This window comes from Sinocyclocheilus rhinocerous, unplaced genomic scaffold (assembly GCF_001515625.1).
Source record: "Sinocyclocheilus rhinocerous isolate Xijiao unplaced genomic scaffold, SAMN03320098_v1.1 scaffold1348, whole genome shotgun sequence".
Taxonomy (NCBI): Eukaryota; Metazoa; Chordata; class Actinopteri; order Cypriniformes; family Cyprinidae; genus Sinocyclocheilus; species Sinocyclocheilus rhinocerous.
The window spans coordinates 15,064-32,298 of NW_015648618.1; the positions used below are offsets into that span (position 1 = coordinate 15,064).

At 37.8% G+C, this 17,235-nt stretch overlaps 1 protein-coding gene across 5 annotated transcripts; it reads right to left on the bottom strand.

Annotated features, from left to right (window-relative positions):
- Positions 1 to 688: 688 nt before the first annotated feature.
- LOC107710045 (nuclear body protein SP140-like protein) lies at positions 689 to 16,803 on the bottom strand. 5 transcript variants are annotated; one of them, XM_016514739.1, is made up of 15 exons: positions 16,447 to 16,803; positions 11,388 to 11,540; positions 10,744 to 10,915; positions 10,398 to 10,604; positions 9,443 to 9,562; positions 9,211 to 9,347; positions 8,687 to 8,750; positions 8,438 to 8,608; positions 8,196 to 8,335; positions 8,045 to 8,113; positions 2,141 to 2,268; positions 1,940 to 2,048; positions 1,672 to 1,746; positions 1,371 to 1,514; positions 689 to 1,182 (listed from the first exon to the last, which is right to left on the bottom strand). In XM_016514739.1, the coding sequence occupies exons 2-15, from the start codon at positions 11,529 to 11,531 to the stop codon at positions 1,102 to 1,104; spliced, it is 1,761 nt and encodes a 586-aa protein (XP_016370225.1). In that variant the 5' UTR covers positions 11,532 to 11,540; positions 16,447 to 16,803; the 3' UTR covers positions 689 to 1,101. The 5 variants fall into 5 exon arrangements, with proteins under 5 accessions (XP_016370225.1, XP_016370223.1, XP_016370224.1 ...); XM_016514737.1 differs by lacking the exon at positions 16,447 to 16,803 and adding an exon at positions 11,739 to 12,114; XM_016514738.1 differs by lacking the exon at positions 16,447 to 16,803 and adding an exon at positions 11,690 to 12,114.
- Positions 16,804 to 17,235: the final 432 nt, after the last annotated feature.

Below are 17,235 nucleotides of genomic sequence, written 5' to 3' on the forward strand. Positions count from 1 at the left end.
TTCTAGTTATACATAGTGCCCCAGTAAAAGAGTCACCCTCAAGTTGTCCCAAACCCCTCCTGTTGAAAACCGATGATATTTTGAAGAATGTTAATAAACAAACAGCTGCCGGTAGCCATTGACGTCGATAGTATTTGTTTTCATACTACTGTAAGTAGTCATTTTTGGGTGAACTATCCCTTACGGGAAACCCAGGTGTAATACAAACATTTTGTTGAATTTACTCACCTAACCACGTGTCACCTGTCATCAAAGTATATCTACATACCTGGTGAGTCACTCAAATACTATTATACTTCACAACATTTACATAATAAAATACAAAAAGGCTACGGAACAAAAAGAAACTACACAAAACAATATATAAAACAAAAACTACTACTTCTGTTAATAAACAACAAAAAAAGATTCTCCAAATTTTTACATAAAGGTATCAATTTATTTATGTATAAATGTATATGTATATATGTTTTTATGTATTAAAAAAAACAACAGAACATTGAACGTCAAATGATTCAAATAACAAAATGCTGCAATATATTTTGATTTAGGTCTTAAAAGTGAATTGTGCAAATTTATTCATTTATCGTTAAAATTCTTTCATTTATCACAGCTCAAAACGCAAATACTCAGATGTAAAAAAAAAAAAAAGAAGACATTTTTAGATTAATTTCCAAAAGAGTGCAAATATGGCTCTGTAATGTTTCTAATGCTGTGTGTTTGGCTGTGGGGCTGCCTGTTTTTTGAGCAATAAAAGACGGGGCAGGTCAGAAAGGGTGGTCGGATTGTTTAGGAACCTATTTAAAACAATCATTATTCTTGGAATTACAGAAATGGCACCCTTCACCTTTAAGGTACTTGAACACTGACAGTGATTAAGATCTGTATGGAGTAGGAGAAAAAACTGATAGTAGCAGATCTTCTGTACTGACATAATCAAATTGCCATCAGTAACCAATCCATTCTCCAAACCACTTGTCCTTTGCAGGACTGCAAAATAAAAGATTTTATACATCTTATACATTATTAAAATGAACTCTAATGAATATTCAAAGATATCCAGATCTCAATTGTATCTTTAAAAAACGTAAAAGAGAGTTGTTATTGGATACTGAAGATTTTCTGGAACTCTTCCTCGAACATTTCCTTCAGCCTGGCACCCATTCGGCCAAACACATTGTCCTTTAGAGAGCAAGAGAACAAAATACTAAAAAATCTGTCAAAAAATCACACGTCCAAAAACAATAATCATCAATAATGTCCAAAGATATGCGTCCACGTATAAGACATTGGAAAACAACTTAATTTTAACAAGGTCTTGATCTGTTTTTTGGTGATTTATTTATGTAACGTGTTTCAGTGAATCTTACCCTATTGAACGTGCTGCTGTTGCTGAAAATGAGCTGAAAGTCTGAGACGAATGCTCCTACCGTCTGATACTCTCCACTTTCCAACTTCTGCTTTATTCTGTCCAGCCACATCGGCTGAGATATGAACTCAGAGTATCTGGGCACCTGGAAGTCATTTTATTTTTGTTTTTATTTATTTTAAATTTCATTTCATATCTTTCATCACTTTTATTCTACTTAGTTTAATTTAAAATAGTTTATAAGGCATGAAAAGAGTAGCAAATGTAAAAGACAGAGAGATGAAATAAAGAGACAATCTCACCGTTGGCCGTGGATCCTTAACAAACACCTTCTGGATGTCCTCTCTGTACACACATAACAGGAGGTAGTGGCAGTGCTAAAGATGACAAACAACACACATATCCTACAATATTAGGCCCAAAATAATTGTTCTGTTTCTAAACCTGCTGAGCAGCCTATGTAGGCAGCACTTTAAGACATCAAAGGCTGTTACAAAATGTGAGCACCTTAAATGTTTGTGGTTATCTTCTATATTAAGGTGCAGAGTTTGTGTGTGTGTGTGCGTTTACCAATCTGTATTGAGACACTGGGGCACCGAAAGCCTCTTGTTCAGACATGTTACTGGAGTCACGCCATTGTTGACTGGTTCTTAACACGCAAAAGGTACAAATCCATTCCCTACAAGCAAACACACACACACATATACAGAATCAATGTACGACACACACACTTGCTGATTTAATGATTTTCTATCTGTTTGTCTCTCTCACCCAGGTGAGTCTCCGTGTACAGCTGGTAGGTGACAGTGTGAATGAAAAGCTCGTGGACACTCGTCACAACACACAAGATGTCCCTCAGAGTCACACACGTAACACTCGTCATCATTGTTCTGTGCCATCTAGTCATGACAGGATATACCATTTTATCATTATCACAAGAATAATCAAATGCATTTTGCTGTTTTGATATAGGAATCTAACCACAACATATCAAAGTCATAATTTCAAAAAAAGAAAGAAAAAAACAAATTAGAATTTTGCATGAAGAAAATTAAGCTAATTGTAGGCAGAGCCGATCGGCCAAATAAGCTCACGACGGGCCACGTAAATTACGCAAGACCCCGTCTCCCCCTTGTGTCAAAGCGGCACAACACTATCAATTTAAAAAGATTTTAAAAAGATGATGCTGAAATAGCGGTTGCTGCATTATGTTTTGTCAATTTAATTTGGCATTTCATGAGCGCTTTGAAGACGCTGTGCCAGTGTAACAACAGTGTCAGTGTCGTGCACGGTGTTATCATGAGCACTTCAAAATACCTGAATAATTCTAGATACCTTATTGTCGGAATTGTTTAAAAGTTTTTTGAACGCCTATCAGCTTATTTATATATTTATTGAAATATTCATATTAGCGTCCAGTTAAATCTGACAGCACTGCGTATTTGCTGCATGAAAATTCGGTCTGATTTTCACATCTGAACAAAATCAGCAGATGGGCTGAATAAAAACGCAAGTTCACTCTCTGACAGGGTTACCATAGTTACCCCTCTATACAAAGCAGCATTGCAAGTGCAACTTTCTGTGTCTACTTGCTAGTTGTCACAGAGAAGAAAGTAAGTCAAAACAGTATTTAAATTTAGAATTTAGTATTTAAACTTTAAAGTATTTAAAATTTAAATGTTTTCATTTTCATGTATATTTACATGTATACATGTAAATATTTCTGCATTTCAATCTGGACTAAAACATGACAGTCTAGAAAAGAGATATAATAGTACTAATAATAATAATAGGATTATTAATTTATTCTCTATTGCAATTTTCATAACCCATTGGCAGGTGTTTTTGCTTTACTAAAGCATTAATCTTACATTTTGATATATTTCTCTGAAAGTAATGGTTAAACATTTATAATTTAAAAATTTTGCTTCAGTAAATATATCTTCATATTTATATCTTGAAAGATAAATAAGACATTTACAATTACATTTTATCATTTAGCAGATGCTTTTATACAAAGCGACTTACAAATGAGGGCAATAGAAGCAATCAAACCAACAAAAGAGCAACAATATATAAGTGTTGTGACAGGTCCCAGTTAGTCTAACGCAGTACATATAGCAAGTTTTGAAAAAAAATTTTTTTTATTTTTTTATAAATGGTCGTTATTATTTTTTTATAATAATTAAAAAGAAAACAAGTAGACAGAATAGAAATAGAATAGAGAGTTCTAGTGTTAGAGAGTCAAATGTAGAGTAAGACAATTTTCTAAAACTTTACTACAAGGTGTCCAAGATTTTTTAAAATTTACATTAACATGACCATTAAAGGGATAGTTCTATCCCTTTAAGCACATTTCTTCCTGAATATTCTGTATTATTTTCAATGGCTGTATTTACACTAATTTACACTGCAGATCTGGATGCCAAAATCAGATTTTTTGACTATATCTGATTTTTTTGATGACCTGCTTACACCTTCGTTTAAAAGTGACCCATATCCGATATCTGCATTTACACTACACGACGTGGCTCAATGCGTTAGACAGTGATATTAAAAGACTAAAATCTGCACACACTATTAATAAAGCATACTTTGTATAGAAAAGCAGATGAGTCCATAATATGAACGCAAAGAGTTTAACTTATTGACAGAACTCATAGAAACATTTTTAATGCGATAGTCTAGTTTCATCCTTACATCAAAATCATTAATTAGTACCGATTCTTCACGACAGTGATTATGTACACAGATCAGCTATACACATCCGAGGGTACAAATGGTCTAGCAGTAGAACTTGTGCTAAGTTAGTGCGTCTGGGTTCTAATCCGCCTTCGTATAGTTCCCTATCGAAGTCTCTCCCGTTGTGTTTACCGCATAATGGGGAAACTCCTGTTTACTCTGTTACTGAAGCCTGATTTGTTCACGTTTGTGTAGCTGCACAAACCTATGGTGCTTTAGCCTACCAGAAGGGGCGGAGCCGACCTCTACATAGGTTACATAGGTTGGCCATTTCATCAGAATCTTTTCCTTCAGCGACGAGGATCATCTCTTTGCTGACTCTGCAAACTCTGCAATGAAGAAGAAGATGGAAGAAGCTCAGCCTGCTGCTCGCTGCCATAGAAGGAGCCCCGGCAAAGGAAGAAGCCAGAAGCCTTCCCCTGCAGCCACCCAGCGCAATAAAAGAGCAAATTTCCTAGCGACGTTGTTGCAAATGTCGCTCTGCGAGTGTGGCTCGTGCAGGGAACGAGTAAGAGTAAGGATCAGTGCCCCTCGTTTACATTGAGCGGCTCAATCCTTCTAGGCAGATCGGAGTACAATGCTGTCACCAATGATTCTGTATTGCTGACAGCTTCACATTTGTGTGCGCGCCGCTGAGGCTGCACTCACTGAGACAGGCTGCTTTCATTGCGAAAGCATGAGTCTGTCCCTGCTTCGCTCGCGGATTTCCTTCTTCAATGAAGGCGACCCCGCCCTTCCTGCTCTCACGTTTCTCCCCTCCCAGCTACCTCGGAGGAAGAAACGGCGGACTCACAGGTTGAGCGATCAGGCTTGAGTGATTTCACGCTGGCACAGGTCATTTTTTTCTTCTAAAAAAATAACACAGCCTACTTAAACAAATTAATTTAATCATATTACTATAAGGAAAAGTATATTGCTGACTGACTGCGGTCCCAGACTTGTGCGTCTTTCTTCCAAGATCCTCCCACACACACTGAATGCCCTCTCTGACGGCGCACTAGATGCGGGAATGCTCAAAATAAAACGCGCTAATTTTGAGAGGACAGGAAAGCACTCTTTGTTGAACTTCCACCATTGAAGCACATTCTCTGGAACTCCATTTCTATTACACGCCAAATCTCACTGGGCCCCGCGGGTCTCCCACAAAATTTTCTGACTGCCCACTCCCACCTGCAGCAATGGTAAAACCCCCCACTCCCACAAGATTTGCGTTGGGTCCTGCGGGAGCCCAAACCCAATGCAGCTCTCTACTCTCAACTCCGTTCAGAGCCCAGGTTATTACACTCCTGGAACTCCCCGCTGCAGACGGTGAGCAGGGTCCTAATCCACTCTGCCCAGTGAGGGCTCTTAGAGTGTACTTTGAGCGCGCTAGTCTGTTTAGACAATCAGAGCAGCTCTTTGTTTGCTTTGGAGGCCGCTCAAAAGGGTTGCCAGTTACGAAGCAGAGACTTTCTTGCTGGATAGTGGATGCTATAGCCTTGGTTCTTTCGTTAAGTCGCAAAGAGTTTAACTTATTGACAGAACTCATAGAAACATTTTTAATGCGATAGTCTAGTTTCATCCTTACATCAAAATCATTAATTAGTACCGATTCTTCACGACAGTGATTATGTACACAGATCAGCTATACACATCCGAGGGTACAAATGGTCTAGCAGTAGAACTTGTGCTAAGTTAGTGCGTCTGGGTTCTAATCCGCCTTCGTATAGTTCCCTATCGAAGTCTCTCCCGTTGTGTTTACCGCATAATGGGGAAACTCCTGTTTACTCTGTTACTGAAGCCTGATTTGTTCACGTTTGTGTAGCTGCACAAACCTATGGTGCTTTAGCCTACCAGAAGGGGCGGAGCCGACCTCTACATAGGTTGGCTCAGAGCGCCATTTCATCAGAATCTTTTCCTTCAGCGACGAGGATCATCTCTTTGCTGACTCTGCAATCAAGAAGCCGAAGAAGAAGATGGAAGAAGCTCAGCCTGCTGCTCGCTGCCATAGAAGGAGCCCCGGCAAAGGAAGAAGCCAGAAGCCTTCCCCTGCAGCCACCCAGCGCAATAAAAGAGCAAATTTCCTAGCGACGTTGTTGCAAATGTCGCTCTGCGAGTGTGGCTCGTGCAGGGAACGAGTAAGAGTAAGGATCAGTGCCCCTCGTTTACATTGAGCGGCTCAATCCTTCTAGGCAGATCGGAGTACAATGCTGTCACCAATGATTCTGTATTGCTGACAGCTTCACATTTGTGTGCGCGCCGCTGAGGCTGCACTCACTGAGACAGGCTGCTTTCATTGCGAAAGCATGAGTCTGTCCCTGCTTCGCTCGCGGATTTCCTTCTTCAATGAAGGCGACCCCGCCCTTCCTGCTCTCACGTTTCTCCCCTCCCAGCTACCTCGGAGGAAGAAACGGCGGACTCACAGGTTGAGCGATCAGGCTTGAGTGATTTCACGCTGGCACAGGTCATTTTTTTCTTCTAAAAAAATAACACAGCCTACTTAAACAAATTAATTTAATCATATTACTATAAGGAAAAGTATATTGCTGACTGACTGCGGTCCCAGACTTGTGCGTCTTTCTTCCAAGATCCTCCCACACACACTGAATGCCCTCTCTGACGGCGCACTAGATGCGGGAATGCTCAAAATAAAACGCGCTAATTTTGAGAGGACAGGAAAGCACTCTTTGTTGAACTTCCACCATTGAAGCACATTCTCTGGAACTCCATTTCTATTACACGCCAAATCTCACTGGGCCCCGCGGGTCTCCCACAAAATTTTCTGACTGCCCACTCCCACCTGCAGCAATGGTAAAACCCCCCACTCCCACAAGATTTGCGTTGGGTCCTGCGGGAGCCCAAACCCAATGCAGCTCTCTACTCTCAACTCCGTTCAGAGCCCAGGTTATTACACTCCTGGAACTCCCCGCTGCAGACGGTGAGCAGGGTCCTAATCCACTCTGCCCAGTGAGGGCTCTTAGAGTGTACTTTGAGCGCGCTAGTCTGTTTAGACAATCAGAGCAGCTCTTTGTTTGCTTTGGAGGCCGCTCAAAAGGGTTGCCAGTTACGAAGCAGAGACTTTCTTGCTGGATAGTGGATGCTATAGCCTTGGTTCTTTCGTTAAGTCCTTAACTTAAGTGCTCCAAGACTAGGCTCGAAGAGCAGGTTGCTCTGTCTCTGCTCATAGCATGGCATGATTGGATGCATTCCCCACACTGCGTTAAATGCAACGGGAGAGACTGTACGATAGGGAATGCTCCGGTTACGGACGTAACCTCGGTTCCATGAGATAAGGGAACAAGCGTTGTGTCACTCGCCGTGCTATAAGCTGCACGCGAATCGATGACTGTCGCTTCAGTCTAATGATTCTGATGAAATGGCGCTCTAAGCCGACTTAAATAGAGGTCGGCTCTGCCCCTTCTGGCGGGCTAAAGCACCATTGGTTTGTGCAGCTACACAAACATGAACAAATCAGGCTTCAGTAACAGAGTAAACAGGAGTTTCCCCATTATGCGGTAAACACAACGCTCACTCCCTTATCTCAGGGAACCGAGGTTACGTCAGTAACTGGAGCATTTTTTCCCTCATTAAAACCCAATGTGTTCATCAGTGATGGTATATCAAGAGCAGGGACATGTTTGTGTGCATTTTTTATGATTTCACCAGAATTAATAGAGAGCCTCCACAACAGTTAGCAATAGATTGAAGCGCTCGTCTATGCACGAGCCGCCATCACTGATAACAGCGGCAACGAGCACTCAGCATGATTTCAAAAGCAACACATTTAATAATCTTAGCTTTCTTTAAGCAGAAAATGTTATATATATACAACTAATGGTATACACTAATAAGAGGCTGTTAAAAACTAAGAAAGTTAGTTTCAGTTAAAGTTAATATCATGAATTATTTTTATAATGACTTGATTAAACATGATCATGTAGACATGTTTCTTACCAGGTCTTCCTTTTTAATGCTGCATTTCTGACAGTCACATAGAAGTAAATGTTTGAGCAGGATTTCTTTCTAAAAATTACAATAAACAAACAAATAATTCAATAAATAAATGTGATTTTTCTTTTTTTCAACATACTATGTTCTCACCTACCTTGAGTAAAAAGTTGAGCGTTTTTCCACGGCACACTATATCTTTCTTCCAGTGTCCATCAGTGATAGTTGGTTCCTGCTTTACAAATTCCTCCGGAGTGAACCATCTTTCCTCAGTACGTATACACTTCCCACGTATCCCTGCAACAGAACATAAACATGAACATTTTCCACTAAAACCTCCAACACTGCCAAAACCAACTGCATACTGAGTTCTGCACACAAATTAGTGCAATAACATACCTGTTGCAAACCTGTATTTGTATAAAGTCCCAGTAAGTGAAACACAGGTGACTGGTAAAGAAGGATCCTGGAAAACAGACAGATCTGCCATGTCTTCTTCCTCAACTCTCCCTCTGATCTCTGTTCCTCCTCCTCTCCATCCCTGTTCCTGGAAATCTTCAGCATCATTTTCTTGAGAAATAAAACACATTGCTGCGTTCAGACAGACAGCAGAGAGCATGTGAATGAGCCTGGATGATCGTTACTCACCTTCACTGGAGCACACACATGTTCTCTTTCTTCTCTCCATCGGTGGACACTGAAGATGTTCCTCCTGAAAAAATGAGAAAGGAAGTGATCACACATGTATATGAATAGGTCTGCTGTATTTAATGTAACTACAAATTTATCTCATACTTTGTAAAATTAAAGCGTTGATAAAAAAATATGGGTTGTACTTCTGATGCTTTGTATTAGAAGCACATTCCTGCTATAGGCTGTAAGTTGCTAGAGGTTTACAATCAACATTTTTTTTAAACAGGAAAAGGTGCAGTTTTCTTTCAAAACAGTGGTGGGTGTACCGATTAGGTAATCAAATAAAAATGCCACTAAAATGTTAATTTGTGCATGCAGATTGGACTTACATACATATATACTGTATATTGTACATTAGGGCACTAAAAATGAAATATTAGCCAATAAATACAACAACCAATAATTATTTATATCTTAAAGTGTATATATACTGTATATGTAGAGTGTATGCATACACACACACATATATAATTAGTTACCTCTATGAGTTTCTTAAGTGGTGTGTTTCTGCAGTGGATGCTGAGTTTCCAGTTTTTGCACTTTTCCTTCCCCGCAAACTTTTCAAAATAATTTGGGGTGAACCAGCGCCCCTGAGACAAAATACACTTTTCCCCTACAGGAGACAAGGATAGGATGCATTCAGCAAATATTATAAACACTCACTCTAATAAAATTAAGAGAAATTATAGCAAAAACTCAATGATGGTGAACCTCTGGGCATTTTGTCCCGATAGAGAGTGCCTTCTTTATCCCCACAGGTTACAGGCAGATGAGTTTTATAAATAGGCCACTTCCAAATCTCCTGATTTTCTCCTTTCTTCACAAGAGATGCTGAGAAAGAGAGAGAAGACAACACAGATCAGGAGAGAGTGAAAATACAGGAATAGGACATCAGGCACCAGGAAACACTGTTATTTTAGTATCACTGAGATACTATTATTGTTTTATTAATATTTTTAATTAATTTTTTTTATTTTAATTTTAGTTACATTTTTTGTAATTTTGTTGTTTTGTTAGTTTCATTTTTTATATAGTTTTATTAAAGGAATAAAAACATCACAATAATCCACATGACTCCAGTCTATCAATTAATGTCTTGTGAAGTGAAAAGCTGTGTGTTTTTAAGAAACAAATCCATGATTACGACGTTTTTATCTTCAAAATGTTACTTCCAGCTAAAAGTCCTCTATCCACAATATTGCTTTCTCCAGTGAAAAGTCATCTCGTCTAAATCAGGAGAAAAATATGCACAGATCAAGCGTTGATCAGCAGTTTGGACTTTCATTCTGACGGCACCCATTTGCTGTAGAGGATCCATTGGTGAGCAAATGATGTAATGCTAAATTTCTCCAAATCTGTTCTGATGAAGAAACAAACTCATCTACATCCTGGATGGCCTGAATGAGAGTACATTTTCTGAAAATTTTGGCCAAACTTTCCTTTAAATTTTATTTCAGTTTCAGCTATTTTAGTACATCAAGTAGAACTAAACTAAAATAAGTCATGTTTCCTCTGCAACTATATGAAATAAAATGTTTTTTATATTTTATATTATTTTAGTAAAGGTTTAATTTATTGTGAGTAAAAAAAACTGTTCTTATGGTTTTAGTGTTATTTAACTGTATGCTTGATGAGATCTTAGACCTGCTGTAGTTCAGGAACTCACAGAATGAGGGTTTTTTGCCTGGTTTCTTCCGACTGGGTGTGGAAGCAGAGGAAGGATCAGGATCATCATTATCCTCACTACTTCTATCATCTTTACTTCTCTTTCTTTTGTAGTTGTTCTCCTTCCCTTTCTCTGCCTTTCCTTCACTCTCTTCCTCCTCTGCTGGAGTCTCAACATCCGGATGTTTCTCATAGAGTTTGAAAGTGCCTGGGACAAGGAAAAAAAATAAAACGATACTGTACATATATATATATATGAACGCATTCTTGCTCTATCATAGCATAGTAATGCAGCGTGAGCCTCTAGATAACATAACATAAAGCTGATAATAGTGAAAACCACCGACCGTCCAGCAGACTTTTTCTGAGCATGCGTAGCGTCGGGTAGAGCTGCAGGATATGGTCTTCAAACACACAGCGCCAGAACTGATGTATGTACTGTGGTTTATTTTTCTCCACCCAGTCCAGAACCTTATAGACGTCCTTCTTCTGCTCACGAGAACGCTTCTTTTTCACATTCTACAGACAAAAACAGAGAGGAAGACATAAAGGAAGATGGAAGTACAGTATGATCAGACGTCTTATGCATAAATATGCAAAACAACGAACTGACAAACTTTGACACACAATTTTTTTTTTAAGTAGAGTGGCGGTACCATGGTAAAGTGATGGTAAAGTGATCATGATGAATACCATGATGGTGAGATCAGTAAGACTTTTTTTTTTTTAAGAATTTTTTTTTTTTTTTTTTATTCAGAGAGGACACATTAAATTGGTCAAAAGTGACAGTAAGGACTTTTACATTGATACACAAGATTTCGATTTCAAGTAAACGCTGTTCTTTTTAATTTTCTATTCAAAGAATCCTGTGTAGCATTTGGACCAATCAGACACACAACTATTTGTTATATTTAACAAATAATAAGGAGAGAGAGAGAGAGAGAGAGAGAGAGAGAGAGAGAATGAGAATGTAAGGTGGTTGTGTTTCCACCTCAAAAAGTTTCTCCGGCACCAGATCGTGGTCTCGCAGCTGAGTGAGGAATCTGTGCGGTTGCTCGATGCACGAAATTTCCGTCTTTTTCCGGTGGAGAAAAAACAGCAACTCTTCAGTCGTTAGAAAGTTCAACGGCTCCATTCATTCCATCTATAATGCGACACGAAATCATTTCAGCGACTTTACAACAGCATGCGGATTAATACAATGCAACAGATACAGTTCTGTGTCAAATACATAATTATGAAGCAATGTCTTATACTTTGTGCCCAACTGAATAGATCAGAAATGTTACGTACAAACGTTTTGCTGGCGTTAAACACAACAGTTGCATATTTGACTGCATACCTGTCAACGACCGAGATGTCTGGAATAATTTGTATATTTCTGTACTTGACACGAGGAGTACTCAAACAGAAAGAGCCATTTCTGAATCTCCCGCCTGTATGTGACAGTCTAGCTAATAAATCGAGAAGTACGCGGAAGTGATGTAGAGAAAGCGAATGTAAACCTGTTACAGGGCTGGAGTTCCGCTAACCGGATCTTCTGAACGATTTCTTTCAAAACAACAACAAACGACAGCAGGGCGCGTATTTTAGGCACACCGTTTCGACGATTTATTAGGATGCTAATCGTAATTTCATGTGTTCCAGTTCTGTTAATTACATAGATGCGAATGCTGAAATTAAGTTTAACCTCGTGACTTAAAAGGTTTTATTCAAATACTAAACCATGGTTTGATCAACCATGTGTTGATAAAACTGCCGTACAAGTTTAAAAAGTTTTCCAGTATTTATTTATTTATAACGTGTCTGCTACACGGTTAAAGGGGCCATATGATATGTTGCTAAAAAGAACATTATTTGGTGTATTTGGTGTAATGCAATGTGTTTATGCGGTTTAAAGGGATAGTTCACCCAAAAATGAAAATTCTGTCATTAATTACTCACCCTCATGTTCCAAACCCGTAAGACCTCCGTTCATCTTCGGAACACAAATTAAGATATTTTTTATGTATTCTGACACTTTAACCAATCGAGTCCGAGACAAGTCCGAGTCCAGAATGGGCAGAGTCGGACTCAAGTCCGAGTCCCAAACAGCCGAGTCCGAGTCCAACGAAACTCTATTATTTATTTGTATCTTAACATTGTTTTAACCTTTACAACTAGAAAACCGCATTGTCCATTTAAATGTAACAAAAGCAAACCTCTATTGCATCTTGCTATTTTGATTTTTGATTAATAATTAGTGTTCTGCTTTGCTTAGCAAACTTAAAAGTCATGTAACAGAAGTTATGGCTGAATTGATTTATGTATGTGACATGTTTCAGAGTGAAACAGGTTTTAGAATGTGAAAAATTAAAGGGCGGGACTTGACTTTATTAATCGTTAAAGTAAATGTATAAATTCAAGGGTAGGGGTAAAGGAGTATCTTGGTGAATGGGAAATTTTCATAATTTTTTTTTACGATTTTTAATGAAATATGAATTTTGAATAATCAAAATTAGTTGTGTGTCTGCTTATTCTATTCATCAGTGTTTGAACCATTGAAGAAGAAACTGCATTTTAATTTCTGGGTTAAAAAAAATGAAAAATGAACGGACGCCAAAGTACACGGACCCCTTAAGACAGGGCATTTTGAATTTTTTCTTGGATGAAAATGAGGCTGTGAAGGATAAACCTAGTCTGTACAATGGCACACACTGTGTATAAAAGCCCTACATATACTTTCCATAAGTCACAGGCAACTCACACCCGTTTTATTTTTGAATGCATTTATACTTACATTAATTACAATAAATTACATTATGTAAGGAATAATTGATGACAGACCGTTGAATTATTAGAAAATAATGCACACCCAAGGTTATTTTGGACCCATAAAAACTATTGCCGCAAAGATAATAATTTTTCTTTGAAGCTAGAAACTGCCACTAATACAAAAGCAAAAAATAATAAACTAATGTAATAACACATTCACAAGCTTACTGAAGGCAAGTAAACACTCCAAGTATTACTTACAAGCTAAATGATAAATAAATATATTACTCAAAAATAGAAATTAAATAGTTTTTTTTTTTGTTTTTCAGATTGTAGCCTAGTAAAGGCCTCTAGAAATAGCCTACAGACATTTCATGAAAATGAAAAATATCCAATGAAAAATGTAAAAAAAATCTTCACTTTATACATTAAATATAGATGATTCTTATTAAAAAGTTAATAAGTGATTCAGTCAAGAACAGTGAGTGATTTTCTCCTTTTCTTTGGTTTGATTAACATTTATGACACAGTCGGCAGCTGCAAGTTTGCACTGTTGCTTTAAAGGGGTCATATCATGCGATTTCAATTTTTCCTTTCTCTTTGGAGTATTACAAGCTCTTGGTGCATAAAGAAGATCTGTAAAGTTGCAAAGACTAAAGTCTCAAATCCAAAGAGATATTCTTTATAAAAGGCATAAACATTTCATTACACCAAATAAATGTTCTTTTTAGCAGCATATGACCCCTTTAAAATTAAGTTTTTACAAAAAAGTAGTAATGCAGGTTTATATAGTTTATATTGTTTTTTTCATGTGTTACTATCGGGGAAGTCGTGGCCTAATGGTTAGAGAGTCGGACTCGTAACCCAAACGTTGTGGGTTCGAGTCTCATACCGGCAGGGATTGTAGGTGGGGATTTTCACTTCACTTCATCAGTGCATTTTATAATAACTGTTTATATGATGTAATATATTAAAGGTGTCCTATTATGCTCTTTTACAAAGTTTTGATTTTGTTTTGGGGGGTGTACTAGAACAGGCTCTCATACTAGGTTGTTCGAAAAGCACATTATTTTTCACATATTTTACATTATTACAACACTTCTCTCCCCAGTCTGGCATGAACAGCTCGAATAGTTCCTGTATCAAATGAAAGCCCGCCTTCTCTAGTGCAGCTCAACCAGGTCTCGTCCCATTCGTCGGTATTTGTAATATCATAACAATTAATAATAACAATTTATGCATTTAGCAGACGCTTTTATCCAAAGCGACTTACAGTGCATTCAGGCTATATATTTTTTACCAGTATGCATATATAACATATATGTATATATAACGCTGAATTCATACGTCATCCGCCCGGAACTGCTTCAGTGTACAACTGTTGGCGCAAGCTTCATTAAAGTGATTATTACATTTTGAATATGGATATTTTTCTTACAAAAACGCATCGATTCGCTACAGGAGGCCTTTGTTCACGTGACTTGCTGTCACCTACTGGCAGTTTTAATTTCTAATTTTGACAATTTTTTTCATATTTTAAATTATTTCAAATATCAGTATTTAACGTTTTATGTTAAAAACAAAACATTAGGCTGTAACTGCAGTTTAAATGCATCCATGTCCCCTATGCAATACATAAACTGTGTAAATACATCTAAATGCTATTTCAGATGCAGATTCCAGAAATGTTTTCTTATGTTGGAATGAAAGACACTAAGTGCTGGATGAAGGGCTTCTTATTCTTACCCAAAAATACAAAATGGAAGAAAGAGTTAAAACTTAACACAATCTTGCTACTCAAGCGGTGTATGAACATTTTTTATTTATATTTATTTGCTTCTTTTCCATTTTGCATTTACTTGTACTTTTACTGTCAATACTTAAGTACATTTAAGATTAAAAAAAAACCTTTTTGTACTTAAGTATAATAAATATACCATACTTAAAGCCTTTACTTCAAGTCTTTCAGGTACTTTATACACCACTAGTGATAACAGAACTCCAACCGTTTCACCATTTGTATCACTCCGCTTGCGGTATGTCTCACAGCGAGTGTCATGGCGGACACCCAAATCCACTATAATTTTAGAAATAATACTGTTTTGTGTCACAGAATGTAGTTTTAAGCGCCGTTCAGCGCTCATGAACCCACCGAGAGCAGCCTTACCTTGGCCAGTTCTTATGGAATTTGCCGCTGGCTGTGACGCATCTATAGTGGTTAAACATGAAATATAATTAGTTTAGGGTAAATTCAATGGGCAGTCTTTATATGCCATTTAAATGCAGCTGTCACTTCCGAAAATTTGTAGTGTGAATGTGGCCACAGGTCCTCTTAGCAACATGAAAATTAAATCAATGAAGCTGTAAGTCTTTTCCTCGCAAGCTAATTGGTTCTACATTCTCACAATCGAAGTTGACTACACTGCAGTGAATCGCTTATTTAATTCTACACTTTAGGGCTTTTCACACTGCATTTAACCCTGGGTTATCGTAGTTTAGAACCCTGCTTTTAACCCTGGCTAAAGGAATGTTTCATAAAAGGAGTGGGTTAAAACCACTTTTTAAACAGGGTTATGAAACCCTGCTCCAGAGAAGGGTTAGTGTCGCTTTCGCATTGCTAACCCCGCATTGTGGTGCCAAAATTATACAATGTGAAATGACACCGAGTTAGAATGTTACAACTAGACGCTTATCAACCAATCACATGCCTTATATTCACGTGCTTTGGACAGTCACAGAAACACCACGTATATGAATGGTAAATGGTGATGGAAAATATATGAATTGGAGTGAAGAAAGTTAAATTTTTACCATTACAGGCTGAAAAGTCAATTCACTGTAAAAAAACAATTTGTTAGGTCAACTTAAAAAAACTTTTTTTTGTTATCGTAATTTATTTTTTGGGTGTGATTCAGTTGTTTTTTGTGTTGAAACAACATTCATACTAGTTCATTCAACTTTCAGATTAGTTGAGGGCCAATAAACTTGTACAGAATGCGATATGAGGATGTTAGAATGCTAGAGCCTTGATGTAAACAGGTTGTGTGCTGTCTCCAATCAATGACACTGACACCACAACTATGCAAATAAGAATGTTAACCCGGGGTTTAGGAATATACAGTGTCAATCCCAGGTAAATTATGAGCATTGTGAAACGTTAAGCAAGATAACTTATTTCCTTTTGACATTGATCAGAGTGTGCGTTAATGCAAACCCGCCAAAATGTCAACACCAATTTTTATAAAAACATTTTATGAGTATTATATTATCCTTTACATAAAAACAAATATTGATACCTCTGATAGTGGAACGGTCCACGGGAGCAAATGGACATCCAGTATGTTTTCTTTCTGTCTCTCAGTTATTGGTCGCAGAAAGACAAGTACTTGGGCAAAGACAGGGGAAGGAGGAAAGATCATCCTTTTTATGAGCCCAAAGATGGAGAGGTCTTTGATGTAAATCATAAAACAATATATGTCTTAGATATCATGCTTTGAAAATTAGCGTCGGGTAAAATAGCATTATAATCTCCTTTGGTAGAAAAAGCTGCTTACATGTGGCTACACGGGGAGTAACAGAGAATATGTTGAATGTTTAAACGTAAACACAGCTCATGAGTCTTAATCAGCTTTTCCGCATGTACATACGGGCCCTGATAATCAGAGGTGGGACCAAGTCATTGTTTTGCAAGTCACAAGTAAGTCTCGAGTCTTCGCATTCAAGTCTCGAGTCAAGTCCCGAGTCAAGACAGACAAGTCCCAAGTCAAGACAGGCAAGTCCAAGTCGAGTTGCAAGACCTATATCTAAGCCAATGAGACATTATTTGGAGCCTCAATGAAACCGATTTAAAAATATGTGAGCGGAAACGCAGAAAGAACTGCTTTGAAATAACTCGAAGAAATAACTGCAAGCATACTTTGCAAGTGAGAGGAAACATGCAAGATGGATGCAGACAAACTCATGAAGACAATCATTTAAAAATGCTGTGTTACCATCCTTTATAACTAAGAGTAACAAAGACAAAATAATTTAATAGAAAAAAATGTTGTATGTTAAATGTTAAGTTTATAATATGCATAGTTGAT

Excerpts from the sequence above, each read along its gene's own strand:
- LOC107710045 (XM_016514739.1), bottom strand. The coding sequence starts at position 11,531 with ATGGAGCCGTTGAACTTTCTAACGACTGAAGAGTTGCTGTTTTTTCTC. Across the intron at positions 8,114-8,195 it reads CGCTCAACTTTTTACTCAAG|AAAGAAATCCTGCTCAAACA; the intron begins GTAGGTGAGAAC and ends TGTAATTTTTAG. Across the intron at positions 2,049-2,140 it reads GTACACGGAGACTCACCTGG|GGAATGGATTTGTACCTTTT; the intron begins GTGAGAGAGACA and ends GTTTGCTTGTAG.